The 24,155-nt window shown below is 36.0% G+C and overlaps 1 protein-coding gene across 1 annotated transcript in view; it reads left to right on the forward strand.

Moving 5' to 3' along the window:
* Positions 1-24,155, forward strand: part of LOC126175891 (arylsulfatase B-like) — a 361,227-nt gene that overhangs the window by 331,029 nt on the left and 6,043 nt on the right. The window contains exons 9-10 of the mRNA XM_049922945.1: positions 12,723-12,865; positions 15,395-15,686. Coding sequence (XP_049778902.1) covers positions 12,723-12,865; positions 15,395-15,686 — 435 coding nt within the window. The remainder of the gene's footprint in view (positions 1-12,722; positions 12,866-15,394; positions 15,687-24,155) is intronic.

A 24,155-nucleotide genomic window follows, 5' to 3' on the forward strand; every position in this document is an offset into this window, starting at 1 on the left:
TGGCTGCATAGCAAGCTGAAAGGATTTCAGAGGGTACAGAAATAAGAGATATAGTCAGAGGGAGAAGGGGGAGGGTGGGAGTGAGGGAGGGAGGAGAGAAAACGAGAGGAAGGTAAATGCCCCACATAATGAAACAGCTTCTGAAATCATTTTTGTTGTGGTGTGTATGTTCAGCAACTTGATGGTGAAGTTTGTAGCTTGCTGCAGGTTAGCAGTAACCATTCACATGAGTATATGGTTGTTTATCACTATGCCCAAACAGAATGCTGTACAGTGATTACAGCATAGCTGATATATAACATGCCTGCTTTCACACAAAGCCATGCCTTTTAATGGGTAGGAAATGCCTGCGACTTGACTGTAGTAGGAGGCAGTGCATGGGTTCGTGGGACAGACTTGCACCTGGGCTCACCACAAGGGTATTATCCACAGGGTGCAGGATTGGAAGCAAGATTGGAATAGAGGTGTACCCACTCAATCTACAGAAGATTCTTGTCCACGAGTCTGTTTCACAAATTTTTCATTTGTGAATTTCATAAACTTTTCAGACTACAGTTATTGCATCCTAGAGATGGACTACAGATATTACTCACATTCCCACTGAATCTTTAATCAAATTATACATTATTTACTATTTCACTGTCCAGAATTGGTGCTTGATTAACTGAGTCATCTTGATTTTCAGTTTTGAACAACATAAAATGAAAGAGAAAAAGGAAAAGAAATTTCACATGAGCTAAACTCTACAGTATATAAGGTATAAGAATAATATGTGTAAAACAGAGTACTTAACTTTTGTTCTCTGTGATGATGAGGTCCAGGTTAAATTCAGTTACAAACTTTGTTTCTTTCCTTGTCCTTTGTGGATTTGTTTCCTCAGCTAGTAATGTAGCAGTTTACATCCATAACTGCTTCCTTTGATCTTGCCACAATAGAACAAAGTTATTATGATGGATGCAGCTCTGAAATTAAAAATTTGTTAAAATGCCAGTTTTAATATTTTCAGATGGATCCCAGTTCTGACCACTGGCTGAAATGTGAACTTGCCATGTTTCCTTAACTTCAAGGCTGCAGTTGATCTTGAACACTGAGTGTACATCAGTTATTCCAAAATCAGTTAGTTGTTTAACAAAATTTGTTGCCTGCAGTTCTTCATCCAAGCATCTCAAAACTTTTGTCTTTGTAAGCTGACTAAATACGTAATAAACAGCTCAACACATCTGACTGAAATCATCCAATATATTCATGAATTCAACTGGTAAAAAAACTGGGACAAGAATGACCTACAAAAACTGGGACAAGACTGAGGCAACATGGATTCTGCCTTGTAGCTTATACAGGGTGAGGCAGCTAAGTCATAACACCCCTTGTATCTCCCCAACCATAATAGATACAAAGATGCTGTTTGAACAGTGAATTACAGGGACAGGGGCTACTTAAGTACATCACATTTCATGTTTGTGCTATTTTTTATTACAGAGATATGGAGCCATCTTTGTTGTTTTTTTAAATGGAACCCTATGTTAAATTTTAGCATAACATGATGGGCTTAAAAAGACGGTTTCAAACATGTGTATATCATAATATTTAGACAAATAGTTTTTGAGACACCGATATATATGTTCTTGTATTGTGTTCATCCTTCAAAGTGGCGTTGTCCAATGTGACCTTTCCTGTCGACCACTGAGGAATATAACAGGGAAGGTGTTGTTTTCCTGCTTCTTGATAACGCCGCAAGGTGACCCATGAGGTAGCTGCAGAGAAGGGTATAAATGTGCTGCTGGGGCAATGAGACATCCCATTTCCATCACAGTTTCTTGGAGCAGACATGTACACCAATGAAGAAAAGTTAGATATGCTTATAGTGCATGGTGAAAGCAGAAGAAATGTTAGAGCAATAAAGCAGTATGGAGAGCTGTATCCTGATTGTGAGCTTCCTATGTGCCAGCTTCTTGCACGTATTTGCAAGAAACTACTTGAATCAGGATCATGGAACACCATACGGAGGACAAGGCAACTGGCAAGGTACATGAAGAGGGCATTCTAGTGTTGGTGCATATTGACCATAATGACCCAACTGTTTTGTCATGACATTGCCTCGGAATGTGTTATAAGTAAGAGAAGTGTTCTACGCATATTGCACCGGCATAGATTTCACCAGTTTCACCTCTCATTGTATCAAGCACTCTCTGGTGTGGATTTCAAATGGCGCTAGGAATTCTGCCAGTTTGCTCTGCAGCGCCTACAAGATGATCCAATGTTTTTCCGATGGGTGCTTTTTACTGATGAAACGACTTTCACCAACCACGCTAATGTGAATTTGCATAATATGCATTACTGGTCAATAGAGAACTCTCATTGGCTTCGACAGGCACAGCATCAGCAACCATGGAGTGTTAACATGTGGTGCAGCATCGTCGGAAATGTCATTGTGGGGCTGTACGTCATTCCAGGTATACTAAATGGCAATAACTACGCACAGCTCCTGCAAAATGTTCTGCCCATTTTGCTGGTAGAAGTACCACTAACTATGCGTCAGTGCATGTGGTTCCAACATGATGGCTGTCCTTCCCACTCTTCCCGTATGGCTACAGCACTTAAATGAAAAGTTCCCGGATTGTTGGATAGGACGACGTGCTGAAGTGAAGTGGCCAGCCTGGTCTCCTGATTTGACCCCTCTTGATTTTTTTCTGTGGGGAGCAATCAAACATAAAGTGAATGCTCAAATACCACCTTTGCCAGACAATATGAAGCAACATATCATCGAAGCATGAGCTGATATCTCATGTGACACCCTCGCAGCCATTCACAAATCATTTGAACGGCGACCACAAATGTGCATTACAGCAGAGGGGAAGCATTTTGAGCACATGCTTCAGTAAAGTTTTGTATCATGTACAGTATGTATTTTGCATCTTCATGTGTATTTACTTTGTATTGTGATCAATAGTAAATATTGTCAAACAAAAAACAAATACGTATGAAATAATTGTGACCAATAAGGGCCTCCTCATTTACATTTGTATTTCTGTTACTTAAAATGTATTAACATTTTGTAGTATTTTAATACTATATGTTTTGGTATCACAGTTGTCAAATAATTCAATAATATTTGCGTGACATCATCAGTTAATTTTTGCGCAAAATATCACAGTACGTATTACTATTGTTGGGTATATGAGTGTGTTTGTGTAAGAACGGACTCACGATGTTTGCCATGTACTCTACACAACAGGAAAGGTTGCATTGGACAATGCTGCTCCAAAGGATGAACACGATCCAAGAACATATCTGTGTCTCAAAAACTATTCACCTAAATATTATGATGTACACATATTTGAAACTGAAGCCCATCATGTTATGCTAAAATTCAACAGAGGGTTCCATTTTAAAAAACCAAAGATGGCCTCATATCTCTGTAATGAAAAATAACACAAACATGAAATGTGATATATTAAAGTAGCTCCTGTCCCTACAATTCACTGTCCAAACAGCATCTTTGTATCTATTATGGTTGGGGAGATACCAGGGGCGTTTTGACTTAGCTGCCTCACCCTGTACAATAATTTAACAGTCACAATCACAATTGGCATCTACAGCTACATATATACTCCACAAGCCACTATATGGTGCATGGTGGAGGGTACCCTGTATCACTATCAATCTTTTTTTTTTTCCTGTTGCACTCACAAATAGAACAAGGGAAAAATGACTGTCTCTATGTCTTCATACTTATCATAATCTCTCTGTTCTGTTCTTCATGGTCATTGAATGAATATAGTGTTATTAAAATTTTATGAATTTATACATGTCACTCATGCTGAAAATTGCAGAATGAGATAAACAATATTTTTAGGTTGCTATCATGTTTGTTATGTGAATGAAACACCAAAAATTACATAACATTAAGTTTATTAGTAAAGAAAATATTAGGAAATTATGGTGAGTCAAAAGATGGTAACTTACTTTAAATATTCTTGTATTAAATGCTTCTCATAGAACAAATAACTGTGACAGAGCAAAACTGTGGTGCCTTGAGTCTAGAAATAAATGTACTTTGAAGTTTCTAGATTTTTGTAATCAATTAATTTCATAATTAAATTGTCTTTATGGTACAAAATTATCTAAATGTAACATATCAAGCTAATTACAGTCAATTCAGTAACAGTTACAAACACAAACAACGATTTGGTGTTCACAGTAAATTAGTATAATATGCAACATTAGTATTGATCATTGCAGTGAGAAGTATTCCACTATTAAGTATTCCAGAATCATTAGATACAGAATGCATGGTCCCATTGTGCCATGTTACAACATCCAGTTATGAAAAAAGAAATTGAGAAAGCCATAGAAAATTTAGAACAAATACAGCAATAGAATCTAAAGAAATTCCAATGAAACTCATTAATCATCCATCAAAGATTATTTGAAAAATATGAAAAATTCATTGGGGAGACACAGATTGGGTTTAGGTACAAGGAAAGTAATAGTCACACTACAAGTTCTAGTCCAAAACTGCTACCATAAGGATAAAAATGTAGGCCTTTTTGATTGATTTGAAAACTTGACAAAGAGGTTATCAGAGCCTTACACAAAATTTTTAACAAAATTTATGATGCAGCTCATTACCCTGCCTAGAGGCCATTATTAGTTCCCTCATCAAAAATTAAGAATGCAAGAAAATGTAAAGATCATAGACTCATTAGTCTTGTGAGCCATTCTTTGAAAATATTTCTGAAAAATCATCCATCAAAAGTTATTTGAAAAATGTAAGAAATTCATTGAGGAGACATAGATTGTGTTTAGAGAAGGTTTAGGTACAAGGAAAGCAATAGTCGCACTACAAGTTCTAGCCCAAAACTGTTATGATCAGGACAAAAACGCGTGCCTTTTTTATTGATTTGAAAAATCCTTTGATGGAGGCAACACCATAAAGTTATGAAAATTCTTAAACGAATAGATATAGATCAGAAAGACATCCACTGTATAGAGAACTTGTATCAGCATCAGACAGAGCAGGTTAAGTTTGATAATGAGTTCATGAATTTAGTTAATACCTGTAAAGAGGTTCAACAAAGATGCATTCTGTCACCCTATTATTCAGTTTGTACTTAGAGAGTATTTTTCAGGAAGTCCCTGGTGACACAGAAAAAGGTATAAAGGTTAATGGAGTTTTTCTCCAACAACATTTGCTATGCTGATGACACACCAATGACTGCTGGTAATTTAGATGAACTTCAACAACTCACCAACATAGTAGGAGGTTACAGCAGTAATGTAAGTCTCAATATTAATACGAAAAAACACATTTTATTATTGTCATGCAACAGCCTGACTCCTTTACAAATGCAAATCTACAATTCAATGCTCCTTAATACAAAGAATAGTCAGGTTTAAGTCTGTTGGAACATGGCTCTGTAAAAGATTGGAGACCAGACATGGAGATGAAATATCACATGGAGAACACTTGTAATGCCTTCATAAAATTAAGAAAATTCTCACAAGTACAGACCTAGATCTAAATCAAAGAGTTCAATTTATAAGATGCTACATTTGGTCTGTACTTCTATATGGTTCTGAAGAATGGACACTGAATATGACAACAGTAAGCAATATCAAGCCCTTTGAGTTGTGGATTTACTACAGAATGCTTAAAATAACATGAACAGCAAGAATATCTAACAATGAAGTATTCTAAAGAACATACAAACAGCAAAAAATGTTAACAATGTTTATAAGAAGAAAAACTGCATACCTAGTACATATCTTGCAGGACATCAAATACATGTTTCTGAAGTTGATAACAGAAGGGAAGAATGAGGCTAAAGAAAACAATTCTTAGTTAGATAACATAAAGCATTGAACAGAATTGCAAAGTGCAGATCAACTACTTCATACTGTGGTTCATATAATAAAGATGCATCATGTAGTCGTCAACATCCATTAATGTATTGGCAGAAGAAGAAGAAGATTGATATTTGTAAAACTCTAGTCTATGGCACCCTATCTTACCTGCAGTTGGGCTAAGCCAAATAGTTTGAAAACAGCCACAAACACAGAAGAGCAAGACAGGTCATCCACAGACAGTCATGATGAAGTTTGCATTACTGAGATTTTTCAGAGTGTCCAGGATAGTACAGAACCTTGTTCCACTGCAGCAGTGCATATTTTTTATGAACAGCCAAAACTCAGACACCTGTTGAGGAATTTCATAGTGAAACACAATGGACATGGAAGTAAACCAATCTCACAATCTCCATTAGGTCCTATGTGATATTTTTCTCTTTCTGACTGTTCTAGCATGTAAAATGTTCTTAAACAACTCATCATGAAAGCATATTGTGGACTTTTCATTAAGTTATCTGAGAGAATCCATCAGTATGTAAAACTTTAGGGAGAGTGCTTTGAAAATGTGTAAAGGAAAACTTCTATGAAAGTAGAAATTTGCATAGCGTCCTTAAGACTTTCAGAATGACCATATCAAACACTTTTTTCTATAAAATATTAAATCTATATATTCACTCCTCAAGCCAGTGGAGTGAATTATTCATCACTATTAGACACTCACTGTCTAATTCCATTTGTGTATGGAACAAGAGGAAAATGCCTTTCTGTATACCTCAATATGTGGCATTATCTGTTATGATTGTCACTAGGCAATATATACAATGACAGACCACAATTTATAGTGTAATCTCTCTTCAGTACCAGTTCTTAAAATTTATCTAACATGTTTCATGAGAACAGTGCATCTTTTGTCAAGTGACTCCCATAGATGAGTAAGCATCTCTGTTACATCACCACTGTGGCGACATTTACCTGTTATGGTCCTAGTAGCCTATCAGTGAATTATTTTGACATCTCTTGTCATATAAAGATGTAAGAACTTCAAACATGGGAGCTGTTCTCTATAATAGATGACACAGACAGAATGAGATCTACATTTTCCATCTGCCCCTTTTTCACCTGTATCACAATAGTGAAACACTTTGTTTTCTGATTACGTATTTCCACGTTTTGATGTCAAGTCACATACTTCCACATACAACAGCAATCAGACTCTTGTTCAGAAAAGATAAATCCTAAATACTAAATATTGTAATTAGTATGAAACTAGTAATTGAATTTTGAAGAGTGAAAGCCCGTTGAATTTGCCTGTTTTAGAACTATGACACTAACAACAGAAATTATTATAATTCTAATTGAAAAACCAAAGCTGATACCAGTCTTTCTGTAATTAACATACACTGCCTGACAAAAAAAAGTCAATCACCAAGAAGACATCTGACTAAGATGGTTAGCTCTCAATGTAACTTCGTACACACACACATATGCCATCAATAAGTTTGTAAACGATTAGAAGACTTGATATTAATACTTGTTAAACAGATCATGAATATGACACTTCGTGATGATGTGGAACATGTCAGTTTAACATAAGTTTCCTTTACATGTATACTGTTACTACTTCATATCTAAAAATTTTCTACTGAATATATGAAGTTGTCATTCAAAAATTCTTTTAATTTGTTTTTAACTAGTGGTTGACTATCTGTCAGACTTTGAATGCTATTTGGTAAATGATCAAAGACTTGTGGCAGCATAATTCATCCCTTTCTGTGCCAAAGTCAGATTTAACCCATAACAGTGAAGAACGTACTTTCTTCTAGTGTTGTACCTTTGCACTTTGCTATTATTTTTGAATTGGGAAGGCCTATTAATAACCAATTTCATATCTGAATATATGTATTGTAAAGTTACTGTGAATATCCTGAGTTCCTTAAATAAATGTCTGGCAGGTGATCTTGGGTGGGCTCTACTCTTATTCTGATGACACATTTTGTGCAGTGAATACTTTTTCTCTTAATGGTGAATTGCCCAAAAATTGATGGCATATGAAAGCAGTGAATGAAAATAGGCATATTAGACTAATCTACTGATATTTTTATGACCAAAATTTGCAATAACCATAATAACATAAGTAGCTGAACCTAACCATTTCAGCCAGATCATCAGTTTGTTTCTTCCAATTTACCTTCTTCTCAGTGCACACACATAGAAATTTTTAATATTCTGCCTTAGCAACAGATATCTGTTAAAAATCTATATTTATCAATGGTGTTATGCTATTTACTGTACAGAATAGCATATACTGTATTCTCTCAAAATTTAATTAGAGCCAATTTGCAGAGTATCACTGGATATTTTTCTGAAAAAAAAAATTACAATCTCCTCAGCTAATTTTTGTTTGTTAGATACAATACCTACACTTGCATCATCAGCAAAAAGTACTATCTTTGCATCTTCAAAAATATAGAGGGGCAAGTCATTGATATACAGCATAATTATAATTAAATTTAAACTTCCAACACACTATAGAAATAACACCACATGTCAGAAGGATGTCAAATTGCAATGGAATATCATCAGAGAAAGCAGAAAACGTATGGCAGAAGATAAAAATTAGTGTAAAAGTTGATCAATAAATGGTGCTGTATGTGTCAGAATACATAAATGAAAACATCTGTCATGCACATGACCCATTGAAGTTGGAATAACCATACTGGGTACACAGCTTTTCCTCCTTTCACATCTGCGATGTTCACCGTGACTGTCTCAATGCAGGATTGCCCTCTGCTTGTACAGCAGTATTGCAGGAATGATGACTGTGCACATATTGCTCTGCAGAAGTACCAACACTGAAGGGTTTGTAAACAGGCATTGGTCCAATGACTGCCATGGGTCTGGAAAAAATGATTCAGAAATTTGAAAAGACAGGCAACCTGGTAGGGGGAGAAAATTAATTAATTTGACCTCAGTGGAAGCAATGGCCACAGCAATGCAGGAGGAGACAAGTGGTGGTGTGCAAACATGTAATGCATGGAGAATTGCCTGAACATTGGACATACCCATGAGCAAGGTGCATGAAATCCTACGAAACATCCTTCTTTGCTATCCATTCAAAATTACCCATGTGCACAAGTTGCTTCCTGTTGACCTGCCAGCAAGAGAGACCTTTGCTTTAGAATTTCTTGCTCACACACTGCACACTGCACACTGCACACTGCAAATCCAGTTAAGCAGCTGCTGAAGTGCCATTTTGGAAATGCTAGAATTATCAGCCACCATTTCCCTATAGCCTTGCCATCCCGATCACCTGATCGTGTTACAATTCAGTGTTACAATTGCAAACTTAGCTGCACTAAAGGCATGTATTGCGCAACACATTCTGAACATGACACCAGAAACACTTCAGCCAGTTGTGGAACATGCTGTTTCTCAATTTCAACTTGTCGCAAAAAATGGTGGACAGCATATTGAACATGTTTTGCGCCAGTTACATGGAGATTAATACTCCAATTTGATTGATTTTGACTGATGCTTTTTATGAAATTTTTGGACTCAGGACAATTAAAAACCAATGTGATTGATGCTTTTTATGGAGCTTTTGGCCTCAGGACAATTAAAAACCGAATTTTGCCATTCATAGTGATATGATCTTGCCGTGGTGGATGGGCTTACGTAACTAACAGCACCACACCTGTACGCTCATGCACACTGAGTAGTACAGCTTGTTTAATGTCAAATGTACACCTTAGGCATTGGTGAATGATTCATTTGTCATTTGTAGTTGACCACTATTAAATTATGATGCTTACAGTGCCAACCATTGCTACATTTTGTAACTGTTTATTTTCCTTCCACCATACATTTTCCGCACCTCTGATATTATTCTGTCACAATTTGATGTCCTTCTGACCAGTGGTATTATTTCTACAGTAGTTTGAAAGTTAAACTTTAATTAAGAACAATAAGGGCCCAAGACTGAACCTGGTGGACACCATTCTTGATACCTCCCCAGTTAGAGGGCTCTGCTGACTTTTGCAGACTGTTAATTTCACCCTTCTGCATTATTCCAGATATATATAGATTAAACTATTTGTGCACTGTCCCACTCACACCACAAGACTTAAGCTTATCTAGAATTATTTCATGATTCACACAGTCAAAAGCCTCTGAGAGATCACAAAATATCCCAAAGGGTGACATTCAATTATTCAGAGTATGTAATATTTTATCAGTGAAAGCATATATAACATTTTCTGTTGAAAAGCCTTTCTGAAAACAAAACTGACATTTTGTTAGTAGTTCATTTTTACAAATGTGAAGCTACTCTTGAATACATTACTTTTTCAAGAATTTTGGATGAAACTGTCAGAGGTGAGATTGGATGGTAGTTGTTAGCAACAGACCTATCTCCTTTTTTATGCAATGGTTTAACACTAGCATATTTCAGTCAGTCTGGAAAAAATGTCCTGTTGCAGTGAGCTGCTATATGTAGCAGCTCTGAAAATCTGACTTATCTGTTGGGTAAAGCTTTTAGTACTCTGCTGGAAATGCCACCAGTTCCATGTGAGTAGTTACTTTTGAGTGAATTTATTATTTTCCTAATTTCAGTAGATGAGGTGGGTTCAATTTCAATTCAATCAAACTGTAAAGGTATTGCCTCTGCCATATACAGTCTTGCATTTTATCATGAATAGCTGGAACCTGTGACACTTACAAAATGCATACTAAAAATATTTTCTACTTCTGACTTTTTGTTAATAAACTTTTCATTAAGTTTGACAGAAATGCTGTCTTGATGTGCTACAGGTTGCCCTGTTTCCCTTTTAACAATATTCCAAATTGTTTTAATTTTATGGTCAGAGATGCTAATCTCAGACATAATTCACGTACTTCTGGACTTTTTAATTACTTTTCTTAATACAGTGCAGGAGTTTTTATAATGTTTGACTGTTTCTGGATCATTACTTCTTCTAGCTATAAGATACAGTTCCATTTTCTGTTTACATGATCTTTTTATCTCTTTAATACTCCATGGCTTTTTAGATGGTTTCTCACAATTACATCTGACTGTTTTCTTAGGGAAACAGTTTTCAAATATATTCACAAAGCTATAATGAAACAGATTAAAATTTAAATTAGCAATAGGTCCCTTGTACACCTCATCCCAGTCTAACTGTTGCAAGGTTTCACTAAAATTTGCAATTTATAGATAATTAATTGAAAGCACAATTTTGGAAGCCTGTTTGGTATTACTGTACGGAGCTATGTGATGTACTGTAACTAGCTGTGCATCATGATCAGACAAAAAAATTTTTCATTTGATTAAATTTATCTTGGTCTATAAAAATATTACCTACTAATGTGCTGCTTTGCTGTCCTACCCGAGAATGAAAATCAATGACTGATGTCACATTGAAAGAACCAAGTAATACTTCAAGGTCAACCTTTCTACCAGACTCTTTCAGAAAATCTACATTAAAATCTGCTCTACACAAAAAATTTTATTTTCTAAAATTTTCTCACTATGATAAATTTTAACATATATGGGAACTCTTTCTCTCTCCATAGTGTCTCTGCTCTCATGTGCTGAAAGCATATATACTCCTACATTTACCTGTTCCATATCTGAGATTATACGATGTTCAGACAGGAATAGTACATCTATGCCACCCTCAATTTCTAAATCTTCTAAACAAATAAGATCATCTATTTTTTAATTCTCTGATATTATGATGCAATATACTAACATTATTTTTCACTGTGACATGTAAAACAGCCACAAGAGTGCATTAGTGTTGTTACTATTTAATGTTGTTACCAGGCCTGCTGGGTACATAAGGGGCATGAACAGCATTAGATGTTGAGTGACTACTTCTACATTTACACTCTGCAAAGCATTGTGGAGTGTATAGTAGAGGGTATGTATCATTGTACCAGTTTTAGGGTTTTTCCCACTCCATTCATGTATTGTGTGTGAGAAGAATGATCCTTTAAATGCCTCCATATGTGCTGTAATTAATCTAATCTTGTCCTCATGAACCCTACGGGAGTGATACACAGGGGGTTGTAGGATATTCGTAGAGTCATCATTTAAAGCCTGTTCATGAATCTTTGTAAGCAGGCTTTCTTGGGATAGTTTATGACTGTCTTCAAGGATCTGCCAGTTCAGTTTCTTCAAAATCTCTGTGACACTCTCCCTCAGATCAAACGAACCTGTCCTTCTCTGTATATTTTCAATGTCCCCTATTAGTACTCTTTGGTGTGGGTCTTGCACACCTGACCAATATTTTAGGATGATCCATAGTAGGCTGTACAAACATACACTTTATTCATTCTGTGATTGGCCAATTTTAATAGTAAGTAATTTTCAGACAGTTATACATATGTGTTATACAATATCTGGCACACTATCAAAGAGTCATTTCATACATACATACAATCAAAAGTCATTTCATACATGAAATAATTAATCTATATTAAATCTAAGTACAAAAAAATTAATTTACTTTTAAATCTCATCTATGTCCTTATGACTGCTCACTAATATCCACTGGAATTTGAATCCTTGCTTTTAGCGCATTGCTACTCTTGACTCCTTTCCTGTACTTTCTGTCTCTGCATCTTATTCATTCTCTCTGTTTCCTTCTACTTTCCACATTCTTCTGGTGAAGAAACTGCCTAAAGCTCTGAATGTTGGAGGTTCAACATTGCTTTTAATTAAGAAATCTCTCAGCCTTGCTCCAACTTCTGCAGCGTCTAACTTGATTCCTATTTAATTATTGTAAAAGTTCCTGGTGGACAGTTTTCATACCATATAACAACACTAAAAGAGCAGCAAGTAATTAATATTGTGTCTCGCTTTGATTTAGGAATCTGGGAGACATTGATGGTATTAATGTCTGGGAATCTCTATCTGATGATACTCCATCCAACAGGACACAGGTGTTGCATAACATAGATGATATTTATGGAAATTCTGCACTGACAGATGGTGACTGGAAACTCGTAAAAGGTAAAAGCACATAGATAAAGACTGAGTGACAAGTACTATCAGTGGTTGTAAATAAACATCTGTATTACTGTCTTCTCATTTGTTAATGTATACTTTGGCTTTTCCATTTCCTTGAAGATTCTTCATAAATGAGATGTATATAATCCATTAAATAATATTAATAAATAGAATCTATTAAAAAAGTTAATCAAAAAGTGGCCAAATAATTTTTATGCAAATGAATAGTTGGACTAGAAATATTAAACTATATTTTAAATCTTTTAAAAACACACTCATTCCCATAAGCTACAAGACTGACAATGTCCATAAGGCCACATGAGGAACAGAAATGTTGTACATACAAAAATATGCATTAGCAATATTGTTACATTTGACATAGTGACACAGATGCAAAGTATATCTGATGCTCAGAGATAGGCTGCACTTGCTGTGAATAGTGTTAACCTGCCAGTGGCATACAGAATAACACATGGGATATGATACATTTCTATGGCAGCACAAAATGCAATGTCCCACCACCTTGAATATCAGGATGTTCAGCAAGGATCATGGTAATTCCTACTATTGACAGACAAGAGCCCTCTGGTTGATCACTGGCTTGTGGTGACAGTGTTAGTGCTACAATACTTTGGCTGAGAATGCCACATTTAGTAGTAGAATAGTTCATGTCATCAGTAACAGAGTAAACAGGGAGTCAAAAACACCTGAGAACAGAGAATGTAATGGATAAGTGAAGTCTGTACTTACTAACCGCAATTCAAAACAAGTCAAAACCAGCAAGGTTGGTAGTACATCTTATAGATTATCTGGCGCATAATGGTTAGCTTCATTACACAACATATAGTGTGTCTCATACAGAAGTTAACCTTGTTTCACAGAATAAAAGTTACAAAATTAATTTTAAAAATGGTATAGTTTTCAGTGCTGCATTAGTTGTTTCCCATTTCAGTAACTGGCTGTTAGTATACAATTGAGAAACATAAGTGCTGTACTGCTTTAAAAGTAATGCTGTTAGGCAAAAAGCTTAAGCTTTTGAAGTGCCAATGCATTATAAACTGAATAATAACTTAAATGGAGGTTACAACATCTGTTATCAAAATATTTTCTGTTGATAACCTTACGAATAAATTGAAAATTCACAGAAAGTAATGCTGCTGTTTATATTATCCTGTTGTTCTGGCACATTATTTGTTTCACAGGTGAAATGCACCTCATTACTAAGGGATTCTGCACTAACACTATGAGTATAAAATTAAATTTCATGGCAATGACTCCCCTTCTCATCCTCATCTCCTTTGGGTAGTAGGGTTATTTTACTTCCACACTACTTATATACAAAAAATGAGTCATCTAAATACCAAATTTTGCTGAAATTTCTCCAGGGTTTTTGAGTTATGAATTTGTGTCACATCTTTTCATTCTCACCCTCAACCATACTGGTGCTGTGGATGTCTTAATGTCACAGTAATTTTTTTTTTTCTATGTTGCAATTGATATGTGCGCCAAGTTTGGTAAAAATCGCTTCATGTGTTAAGAGATGGGTTGATATGGCACTATCTTTGTGCCCCACCCCACCTTCACACACACACACACACACACACATACACACACACACACACACACACACACACACACACACACACACACACACACACACACACACACTGTCCCTCTTCCACCTGCCTCCTCACAACCTCTTCCTTTTACACCTGTCCACTACCTTTCTCCACATTCCAGCTGCCTCCTACATCTTCCCCTCCCCCTCCTCCATCCATCTCCTCCCCATTTCCCCCTCTCTTTGTCCATCTCTTCCCCATCTCTCTGTCCATCACCTACATCTCCCCTTTCGGTCCACCTCCCCCTCTCACCTCTCTCTGTCCATCTCCTCCTCCCCAATGTTTCTGTCATCTCTTCTTCTCTCCCTCTCTGTCCACCTCCTCTTCCTCCATCTCTCTGTCCTTCTCTTCCACCCCTTTCTCTCTATTCATCTCCTGCTCTCTCCCTCTCTGTCCACATCTTCCTCCCTCCTCCCTGTCTGCCCATCTCCCCCTCCCCTTCTTTCTGTCCAGCTCCTCCTCTCAGTGTCCAGCTCCTATGTCACTCCCACCCAAATGGGAGCCAGGTGGTTCTTATTCTCCCGGTGCTTACTTCCAGACAGTAAGTGTTACTTGTACCAAATTCAGTTGAATTCAATCCAGAGATTTAGGAGAAGATGTGGAGTATATGCTTATGCATATATACACACATTTTATATAAGTATACATGACATAGACTATTCTGCTGCTCCATAATTTTCAGTATTGTTTGATTGCTATGAAATTAGACTCATCATGCGCTAAATTATGTGAACTAAATCCATAAGTAAGGTAGTTACAGAAATACTTTCTCCTCTTATATTAAAATGGTTCTCCTCTTCTGAAAGTTAATGGAAAATTCAATTTATAAACAAGAAGCGATAAGTAAAGTACATGTTTTTAAGTTTAAACTTTTAAAACACATCCTAAAAAGTATGTTGCTTCTGATTTCTAGGCACAACATATGATGGTGCATGGGATGGTTGGTATGGACCATCAGGAAGAGAAAATGCCCCAGCAGCCTATGATGTTGGTCAGGTGCTTGGCTCCAAAGCAGGCAGAGTGTTATATAGAGGAGGCTATTTGACTACTCGAACAGAAGTGCTAACTGTTAGGACAAGTGCTCTAGTTACATGCAATCCTAGTGGTTCTACATCCAATGTAACCATTAACTGCAAACCTTTAGAAGCTCCTTGTCTTTTTAATATACAGTCAGATCCTTGTGAGAAACGAAATTTGGCTGACAGGTAAGAATAACACCTTTTATAATTTAAAGTGTAAATATATCATTTATATTTCCAGAAATTTATACTATTAGCTGCATATATTTCCAGAAATTTATACCATTAGCTGCATATCCATCTTACACATTGACCAAGTCTTTTGCAGTAGTTATGTATCAATATTCATAACCCTGAAATCTGCTTTTATATCTTTTATTGCAAGTTAATGGCTTGTACTTTCATAAATACTAAACTCCTGCCTGCTCCACATCATCCAATGATGTAAGTACTTCATTCAACTGGTTTATCTGTTGCACATATAAAGGTGCATGCTGTACTGCTATCAGAAAAAGTGACCTCGTGACATTAATTCATTCGAGATCAGAAACATTACAATCTCAATGCCCCACAAAAGTGGCTCAATTTGAGGCAAAGGTAGCCTGTTTCAACGGTATTTCACACTGTCTATGAAAAATTTACAGTTGTCTGCAGCAAGATGGTCCAGTATGTTCCAAAGAAATGCCCTCTAAAACCTTGGTGGACTTCCTGCTCTGCATGAGATTGTGAACCATGCACCTTTTTCCCTTATAACCCATGCAACATCCTCGCAATCAGCAACATCTTATTTCCCTCCTTTAAATCTAAAGTATGCCTCTAACTCTCTGAAGAATCCGTTTAGGATGCATTTCTATTAGGAGTAAAAATATGTGGTATTCACCTATGGATGTCAAGTAGGCAGCCTTTCAATGAGATGGGGATTCTAACTGTGCTGTCAGAATATGTGTTTTTGCTAGTGAAATTTGATATAAATAATCCATCACAATTTTAGAAGAACCAGGACGTACATACCTGATACACTAGAGGGAGAAATGATCTTATTTACACCTTGTTAAAGATACCAGTGGCTCACAGAGGAGTTCAATATGCAGCAATAAAAATTTTTGATCATTAGCTCAGTAAAATAAAATGTCTGACAATCACTGAAGCAAGTTTTAAATTTATTTTTTTAAAACTCATTACACCTGGACAACTTGTTCTGTTCCATTGATGAATTTTTTCTTAAAAACTGGTAGCCAGTTAAAAATAAATAAATAAATAACTAAAAAACTTGTTTTTGAATGTAATTGGTGTAATTGCATGAGTAGGAATAAAATGACAATGTGTTCATTAATGTTAACCTTAATCTAATAATGTATTTAATCCTGTAAACTGGATTTTTCCACATCCTTTAGATAAAAGGATTGTTCAAATGACCTAGGGAACTAACTAACTAAAATGTCCATATCTTGGCAACAGAATATCTACTGCAGACATTACTTGAAGGGCTTCTGTTACTTCCATACATAACCTAGGCACATGGCCAAAAAATTAACCACTGGAAACATCATGCTGATACCAAGTAATGCCACCTAATTGCTACATTGCACCCCTCTTCTTTTTCGAGGGAATGACTAATATTTTGTCCAGTGAGCTTATCATCTGTGTCACAAGAATCTCCTTTTGGTTTTTCTTTTCACCCTACCCCACGTAACATTAATTAGTGCAGGGGCCTTGTGAATTTGATGTGCATTGTCAGTACTCTTTCTCTGAATCTCACTCACACTTTTGTAATTATCTACCGCTCTCTTTTTTACACTGAAATATGCTCACATTGTCACTACTACCTTTCCTTTGTTTCATATGTTTTCTGTGTGAAATTACGACACACATTGTTTATTTCTTCTAGCATTACTTTCATCTGTTTATCAAACTTTTTATTAGTTTCTTTCCAGAGTTCTTTCACATTTTGGACCAGATCTTTTCACATCCCTACAAACTGCAAATGCATATGCTCTAAATCTTTCATTATAACATTTCATTGAATGATGTCTTATGAAGATCTGCAGCTCCTATTAACACCATGAAGAACTTCATTCTCATGTTTTTTGCTATTAGGTTTCTGGATGGACTTAGATCCCCTTGATTTGTGTATCTGTTGTTTCCTTGCTCTTTGGGACCCTGTCAGGATACTTACATCATGATCTACTATTGAACACACTGCAACTGTTTCTGCCGGAATTGTGTGAACAATGTATTTCATGTAAGATGGCGGCAAAGTTCATTGTATGAAATATAATAGACCTCTCTAATGCTATTGTATGCTCTGAGTTTTATGTGTGTAACATAATGTTCCTTGGTTGTTCTGTTCAGTGTATTGTACCTGAAAGTGCAAATAAAGTTAATGGCACTGAATGTCTTTTACACACTATTACTTATTCAACTGTGTTGACTCTAATAGTTTGAGGGCCCAGTGATGCATTTCGTATTAGTACATCCATAACACAGTAGTGAGACAGTATTGGAACAGTTCCAAGTAGTGCACTTGCGTGAAGTATGAGTTATAATTACAAGATGAATGCTAGTCTTTTGTATTATTCTTCACTATTATTCTTTATGTTAAGACAGATAAAAGTTACAGTTAAAATGAGTGTGGCACAAATCCTGCAGATTGAAAGGCTTATGGGTCATGAAAATTGTGCATTATTGAAATTTGCAGTAGAAGCGTATTTACGTTTGGACTACCTATGGGATGTGGTGGATGGGACAATGAAATCCAAAGATCAGTATTATTCAAGTAAGGATAGGAAATCAAAATCAAAGTTGATATTACTGGTTGACTCAATGAATTATGTTCATGTTGAAAAAAACTGTGACAGTGAAAGAATTCTGGGACAAATTACAAAGTGCTTTTGAGGATGAGGTCTTACAAGGAATGTAGGATTATTAGGTGAGTTAATTACCACTCAGCTGGACAAACGCAAGAGTGTAGACGAATACATCAACAAAATAATAGTCATGTCAAACCGACTGAGAAACAATGGGTTTGAGATCACTGATGAATGGTTAGGAACATTACTGTTGGCAGGACTGCCTGAAATGTATGCGCCTATGATTGTGGGACTGGAAAAGCATAGGTATACCAATCATGGGTGACAGAGTTAAAGTAACAATCCTACTGGATGTAAAGAGTACTTCAAGCTGTCACGTGTTGGAGAAGGAAACTGCATCTGCTCTTTATTCAAAACACAAAAGGAAGAAATCAGTGAGGTGCTATAGATGTCAGAAGAAGGGGTGTACTGCATCTCAATGCAGAGAAAAAGTAAACCCCAGGTCAGACATGCAGCAAAAGAGGTATGTTGCTGATAGCCCAGAGAGAGGGACCAATAATAATGATGAGGTGCTCTCATGTTTTTATTCTTTTGGAGATGTGGGTCATCATCAACTGGAATGGATTTTAGAATCAGGTGCATCTGGGCATATTGTTAAAGACAAATCTCTTCTTTATGATGTTAAAGATAAGAGTCATATGGGAACATCTACTGTTGATGGTAGCAAGCTCCAGTGTTCTTTGGCTGGGAAACTAGACCTACGTGTAAGTGTAAATGGTGAACTCAATATGGTTACAGCACATGATGTTCATTATGTAAAAAATGTTGTGACTAACCTACTGTCTGCAGGGAAAATTGTCAAGAAGGGAAATACAGTCACTTTTGACATGCACAGAGCAAGAGCAATCAATGAAAATGGTGAAGTTATAACTACAGCAAGTAACAAAATGGGTATTTTTAAGATGCATATCATTGGCAGTAAACATAGAAATATATACTGAGTGGAAGGTGTTTTATGGCACCGCAAACTTGGACACCTAAATAGAAAGAGTATGTCTTTATTAATGGATATGGAAAGGGAATACAGAATTATAATGTATCCGAGGACCCTTGTGAGATATGCATAAAAGGAAAACAAGTGAGGCTACTTTTTAAGACTAGTAAAAGTAAATCTGCAGAGGTCTTACAGTTAATCCATACAGATGTATGTGGCCTGATGGAGTGCGAATCCATAGGTGGGAGTTATTATTTTCTTATGTTTATTGGTGACTATTCATGATATACTCATCTTTATTTTCTTAGTTCCAAAGACCAAGTGAGTGACATTTTTGAGGAATATCGTAGTATGATAGAAAGGTGGATGGGAAAGAAGATTAAGGTCATCAGGTCTGATAACAGGAGAGAATATATTAACCATAAATTGAAGATACTTCTGGCAAAATGGGAATCAGGCATCAAATTACCATAAGTTGCAGGCCATCTCAAATTGTAGTTGCTGAGAGGGCTAATTGGACCATAGCTGAAAAAGCAAGAAGCATGATAACTGATTATCAAAAGATTTTTGGGCAGAAGCAGTATCAATGGCTGTATATTTGAACAATAGACCACCTAAAAAAGCATTAAGGAACAAAACATTATATGAGATATGGGTAGGAAGGAAACCTCACCAAATCATTATAAGGGTTTTGGGGTGTGATGCAATGGTGCACATTCCAAAACAGCTGAGAGGAAAATGGGACCCAAAAGCTAAAAAGTATATTTTTGTAGGAAATTGTGAGAATTCAGAGGGATCCATTGAATAAAAGGATAGTTACCAGTAGAGATGTAGTATTCTTTGAAAATAGAAAGGACTCTGAAAAGGGCAAGACTACTAAGTTAACTGCACCTAGTTCTGAGAGTGAAACCTTATGTGAAGAAAGAGAAAATTAAGAACAGGAAGAGGACAATCAAAGTCAAATGGAGACTATTTATGATGACAATGAGTTTGAGGATGAACGAAATGAAGAAAACAATGTAAAGTGTTCTTCTCAAGTACCAAAACCAAAATAATATCTGGATTTTGAGATGTATGCAGCCCAGTCTTTTAATGATGAGCCATCAACAGCAGAAGAAGCAATGAGTGTCCCAAACTGTCAAGAATGGAAAGAAGCAATGGAAAAGGAATTGGAATCTTTATCTCAGAATAAAACCTTTGAATGGGTAAATATGCCAGCAGATAAGAAACCATTACAGGTAAGATGGGTATTCACTTTGAAGAACCCCGAAAATTCATCACCAAGATATAAAGCATGACTTGTAATAAAAGGACATTTGCAAAAACAAGGGATCGGTTACAAAGAAACGTTTCCACCTGTAGTCAAGTGTGCGTCATTGAGATGTCTTTTAGCCTTGGCAGCAAAACAAAATTTAACAATTCATCATAAGGATGTAAAAACAGCATATTTAAATAGAAAACTGGAGGAGGAGATGTATGTCATTCCACCAAGAGCAGTCATGAAAACCAGATTGGAAAGGGAAAAGATTTGTCATTTACGAAAAAGTATTTATGGACATAAACAGGGTGGACATCTCTGGAATCCATTTCTATGTAAAACCAATAAATATGAATATGAAGCAGTCTATGTCAGATCCCAGAATATACTATAAAAGGGGGAGAGAAGTGGTGATGATGATAATGGCAATATGGGTGGACGACTTCTTTATCCTGACTGAAATTGAAAGCCAAATGAGAATTTTTAAGAAACAGCTGCAAGCCAAGTTTAATATGCATTATTCTGGAAAATTTAAACAATATTTAGGCATGCAGATCACTAAGGATGAAGAGGGACAAGAATTGAGAATAAATCAATCATCATATACAGAACAAATCGTAAAGAAATTTGACATGAGTGATTGTTAACCCATAACTACTCCAATGGAAGTAGGAGTGAAGTTAAATATAAATGGCTGAGATGTGGAATGTGGTAAGAATGTTCCATATTTAAAAGCAGTAGGGAGTCTGTTATATTTGTCTCAAACACCATAACCTGACATTGCTTTTGCCAGCAACACAGTGAACAGATATTGCAGAGAATCAAAGGAAAAGCACTGGAAAGCTGTGAAAAGGATATTCCAATATCTAAGAGAGACTTCAAACCACAAATTAAGATACCATAGAGAAGGTAATGCAAAAATAAAAGGCCACAGTGATGCAGGCTGGGGGAGTGAATTGAAAGATAGGCACTCCACTACTTGCTGCTGCTTTAAATTAATGGGGAGCCTCATTTCATGGTCCTGTTAAAAGCAATTTTATATCAACAATAGAATCAATGTCTTGAAGCAGCTCTCCTACTACAGAAAAAGAAATTGATACATAATGCGCAAAATCACAAAAATGTAAACTACAAAACTGAATGAAAAGATATAGGCCACAGAACTGAGATACACCATTCAAAGTCCGCCTATGGTGGTGCAGACTAGTTGTTTAGTTTTTTGCCATCAACTTGATCATTTAGTTATCTCCAAAATTTGGAAGTGTGAGAATATCTCCAATGTTACAAAGCAATGTTTTTCTCCAGACTGAGTAGCTGTTAACAGGATTTTGAATGTAAATCTGTTGTATATTTCTATTTAACTGTATGGCAATTAATGTAGGAGCTCTGGTGATTGGAATGAGCTTCTGCTGTGGTGTTGTATTTTTTGAGGATGGACTAATATTTCTTCACCCTGCCATTGTGACAGCTAGTTGCTGGGAAAACATTTCTGAAAACCAGAAATGAGGGTGGCATCAATCATCAGGAGCCAGAAAATCAGGATATAATACTTTTAGTACAGGATTTTGTCTACGGTCTTTGTGGAGTTCAGAATGCTATTTCAAGGCATACATCTCTTCAGTCAGTCATGTGTAACATCAGAACACAAAGTTTATGAATATGCAATAACAAATCAACCATATGTTTCTGCAGGTGCATTAGTATTCATTAAGATGTTAATATACATATAGAGCCTCTCCTGACATTACATTATGTAAAAATTTGGATCATAGGGATTAAGACAAAATAAATAGTGAAACAAAAATCTATAATCATATCTAGTGTTTAAATTATCAAGATGCAATTGTTAACAATTCATCTTATCACGACTTAAGCTCTTCCTGCATATATGAAAATTCACACATGAAACATCTCACAATGAAATGCAGATCGGGGTGCTATCTGTCGGAAAGCAGTCATTCTCCCAAGCAATGTATCTGCTTACCTTGGGTTCACATGCCATTCTCATTCTTTATTTTACTTTTTTTTTATTTTTTACGTGAACTGTCTTCCATTGTACAAGAATTATCAGTTCACTTCAGTATCATTATTGGTCACCGCACACAGCGTTTCCCCATACCAACAATAACTGTCTACCATGTCATCATTGTTACTGCTTAAAATTCACCAGCAGATTTAATGCATTGTGTGAAATGTGTGTGAGATCTGCACCATATGGTCACATATAGCATAACTGGCACCTCTATAGTGCAATATCCAACACACTGTCCAACACTTACAGCAAATCAGTGTAGTGGTAATCCCATGCAGTTAAGTACTGCACATCAATGCAATGAGATATATGATTATATCATTCCCTTCCTACTGAGTAGCAACAAAATTTACTATATGATTATTGCTAACTCAGAAATAACTTTGCATTTTTATAGGATGCCTATTGCTAACTCAAAAATAAGTTTGTATTTTGTCAGGCTATCAGACCACAATCACATTCATTCAAAATGTAAAAACAAAACTGTACTAGACCCAAAATGTTCTAAATGAATCTATACTTTCCCTGGTCCACATACCTTGATATACACAACAGGAGCTCCAAATCAAATTTAACTAAGTTGTTTTATGGAAACCATAACTTATGGTTTATCATTATGACATCTCCAGTCTGTCTTAGTGAACAAAAAACCTGATTCAACATCCTACCAGCTGAAACATGCATCAACTATAACAAATAAGAATGCACATAATTCCAAACAAAAATATATGTAATTCACAGGCTGCATTAACTTGCAAACCTATTCAAAACTAAACTTGCATATGTATGTAGTTATCTTATGGCAGCAAAACTTGGTAGATATTCTATTGCGTTAATGCAAAATCAACTTATGTTGGAAAAAAATTAGTTCTAATTTTGGCCTCCGGGTATAAATCTGGTGCTGTGAATGCAAGAAAGACATACAGAAATGTTTCCATATGTAATGTATTAGGAACAGAATGTGGGCAGAAAAGTCAGGCAAGTGAGAAAGGCCTAATTTTGACTTTATTATTAACCACCACTAACACAATTTGTTCGATATGAGCACTGGATACATCAACAGAATTTTGTATAGTGCCAGATTTGCACCTGGTGGCCAACATCGGTTCCATATTAATAAATTTGCATATCCACCAAGTTTTGCTGCTATATGATAATTGCAGCCCACACTGGCCCTCCATGAGAAGCTGCACTTTAATGATAATCACTCGATAAATCTAGATTTGCCGTCAGTTCCTTCTCTTGTGTTTCGTGTCATTCTAAAGGAGTTTGGGCTTATTGGTTATTTCAATTGTCGAATTTCTTCTAAATCAATTGACAAATTTGTAATCATTTTCTATAATTCACTTTCAAGCTGGTTATTAATAGCTTTCTCTTGTATTTTAAAACTTTCAATCAGTATTTCATTTTCACTTTTGGATAAACTGGCCACTTCAGATGATTCTGCCTCCAATTTTGCCCTCCTTTTGGCTAAATAATTTTATCCCTCTTGGGCTAAAATAGCCACCCTATTGGTCATGTCTTCATTGTCAGCTGTTATTTTCTTAACTGCCACCGACAC

Source organism: Schistocerca cancellata, chromosome 3, assembly GCF_023864275.1.
Source record: "Schistocerca cancellata isolate TAMUIC-IGC-003103 chromosome 3, iqSchCanc2.1, whole genome shotgun sequence".
Taxonomy (NCBI): Eukaryota; Metazoa; Arthropoda; class Insecta; order Orthoptera; family Acrididae; genus Schistocerca; species Schistocerca cancellata.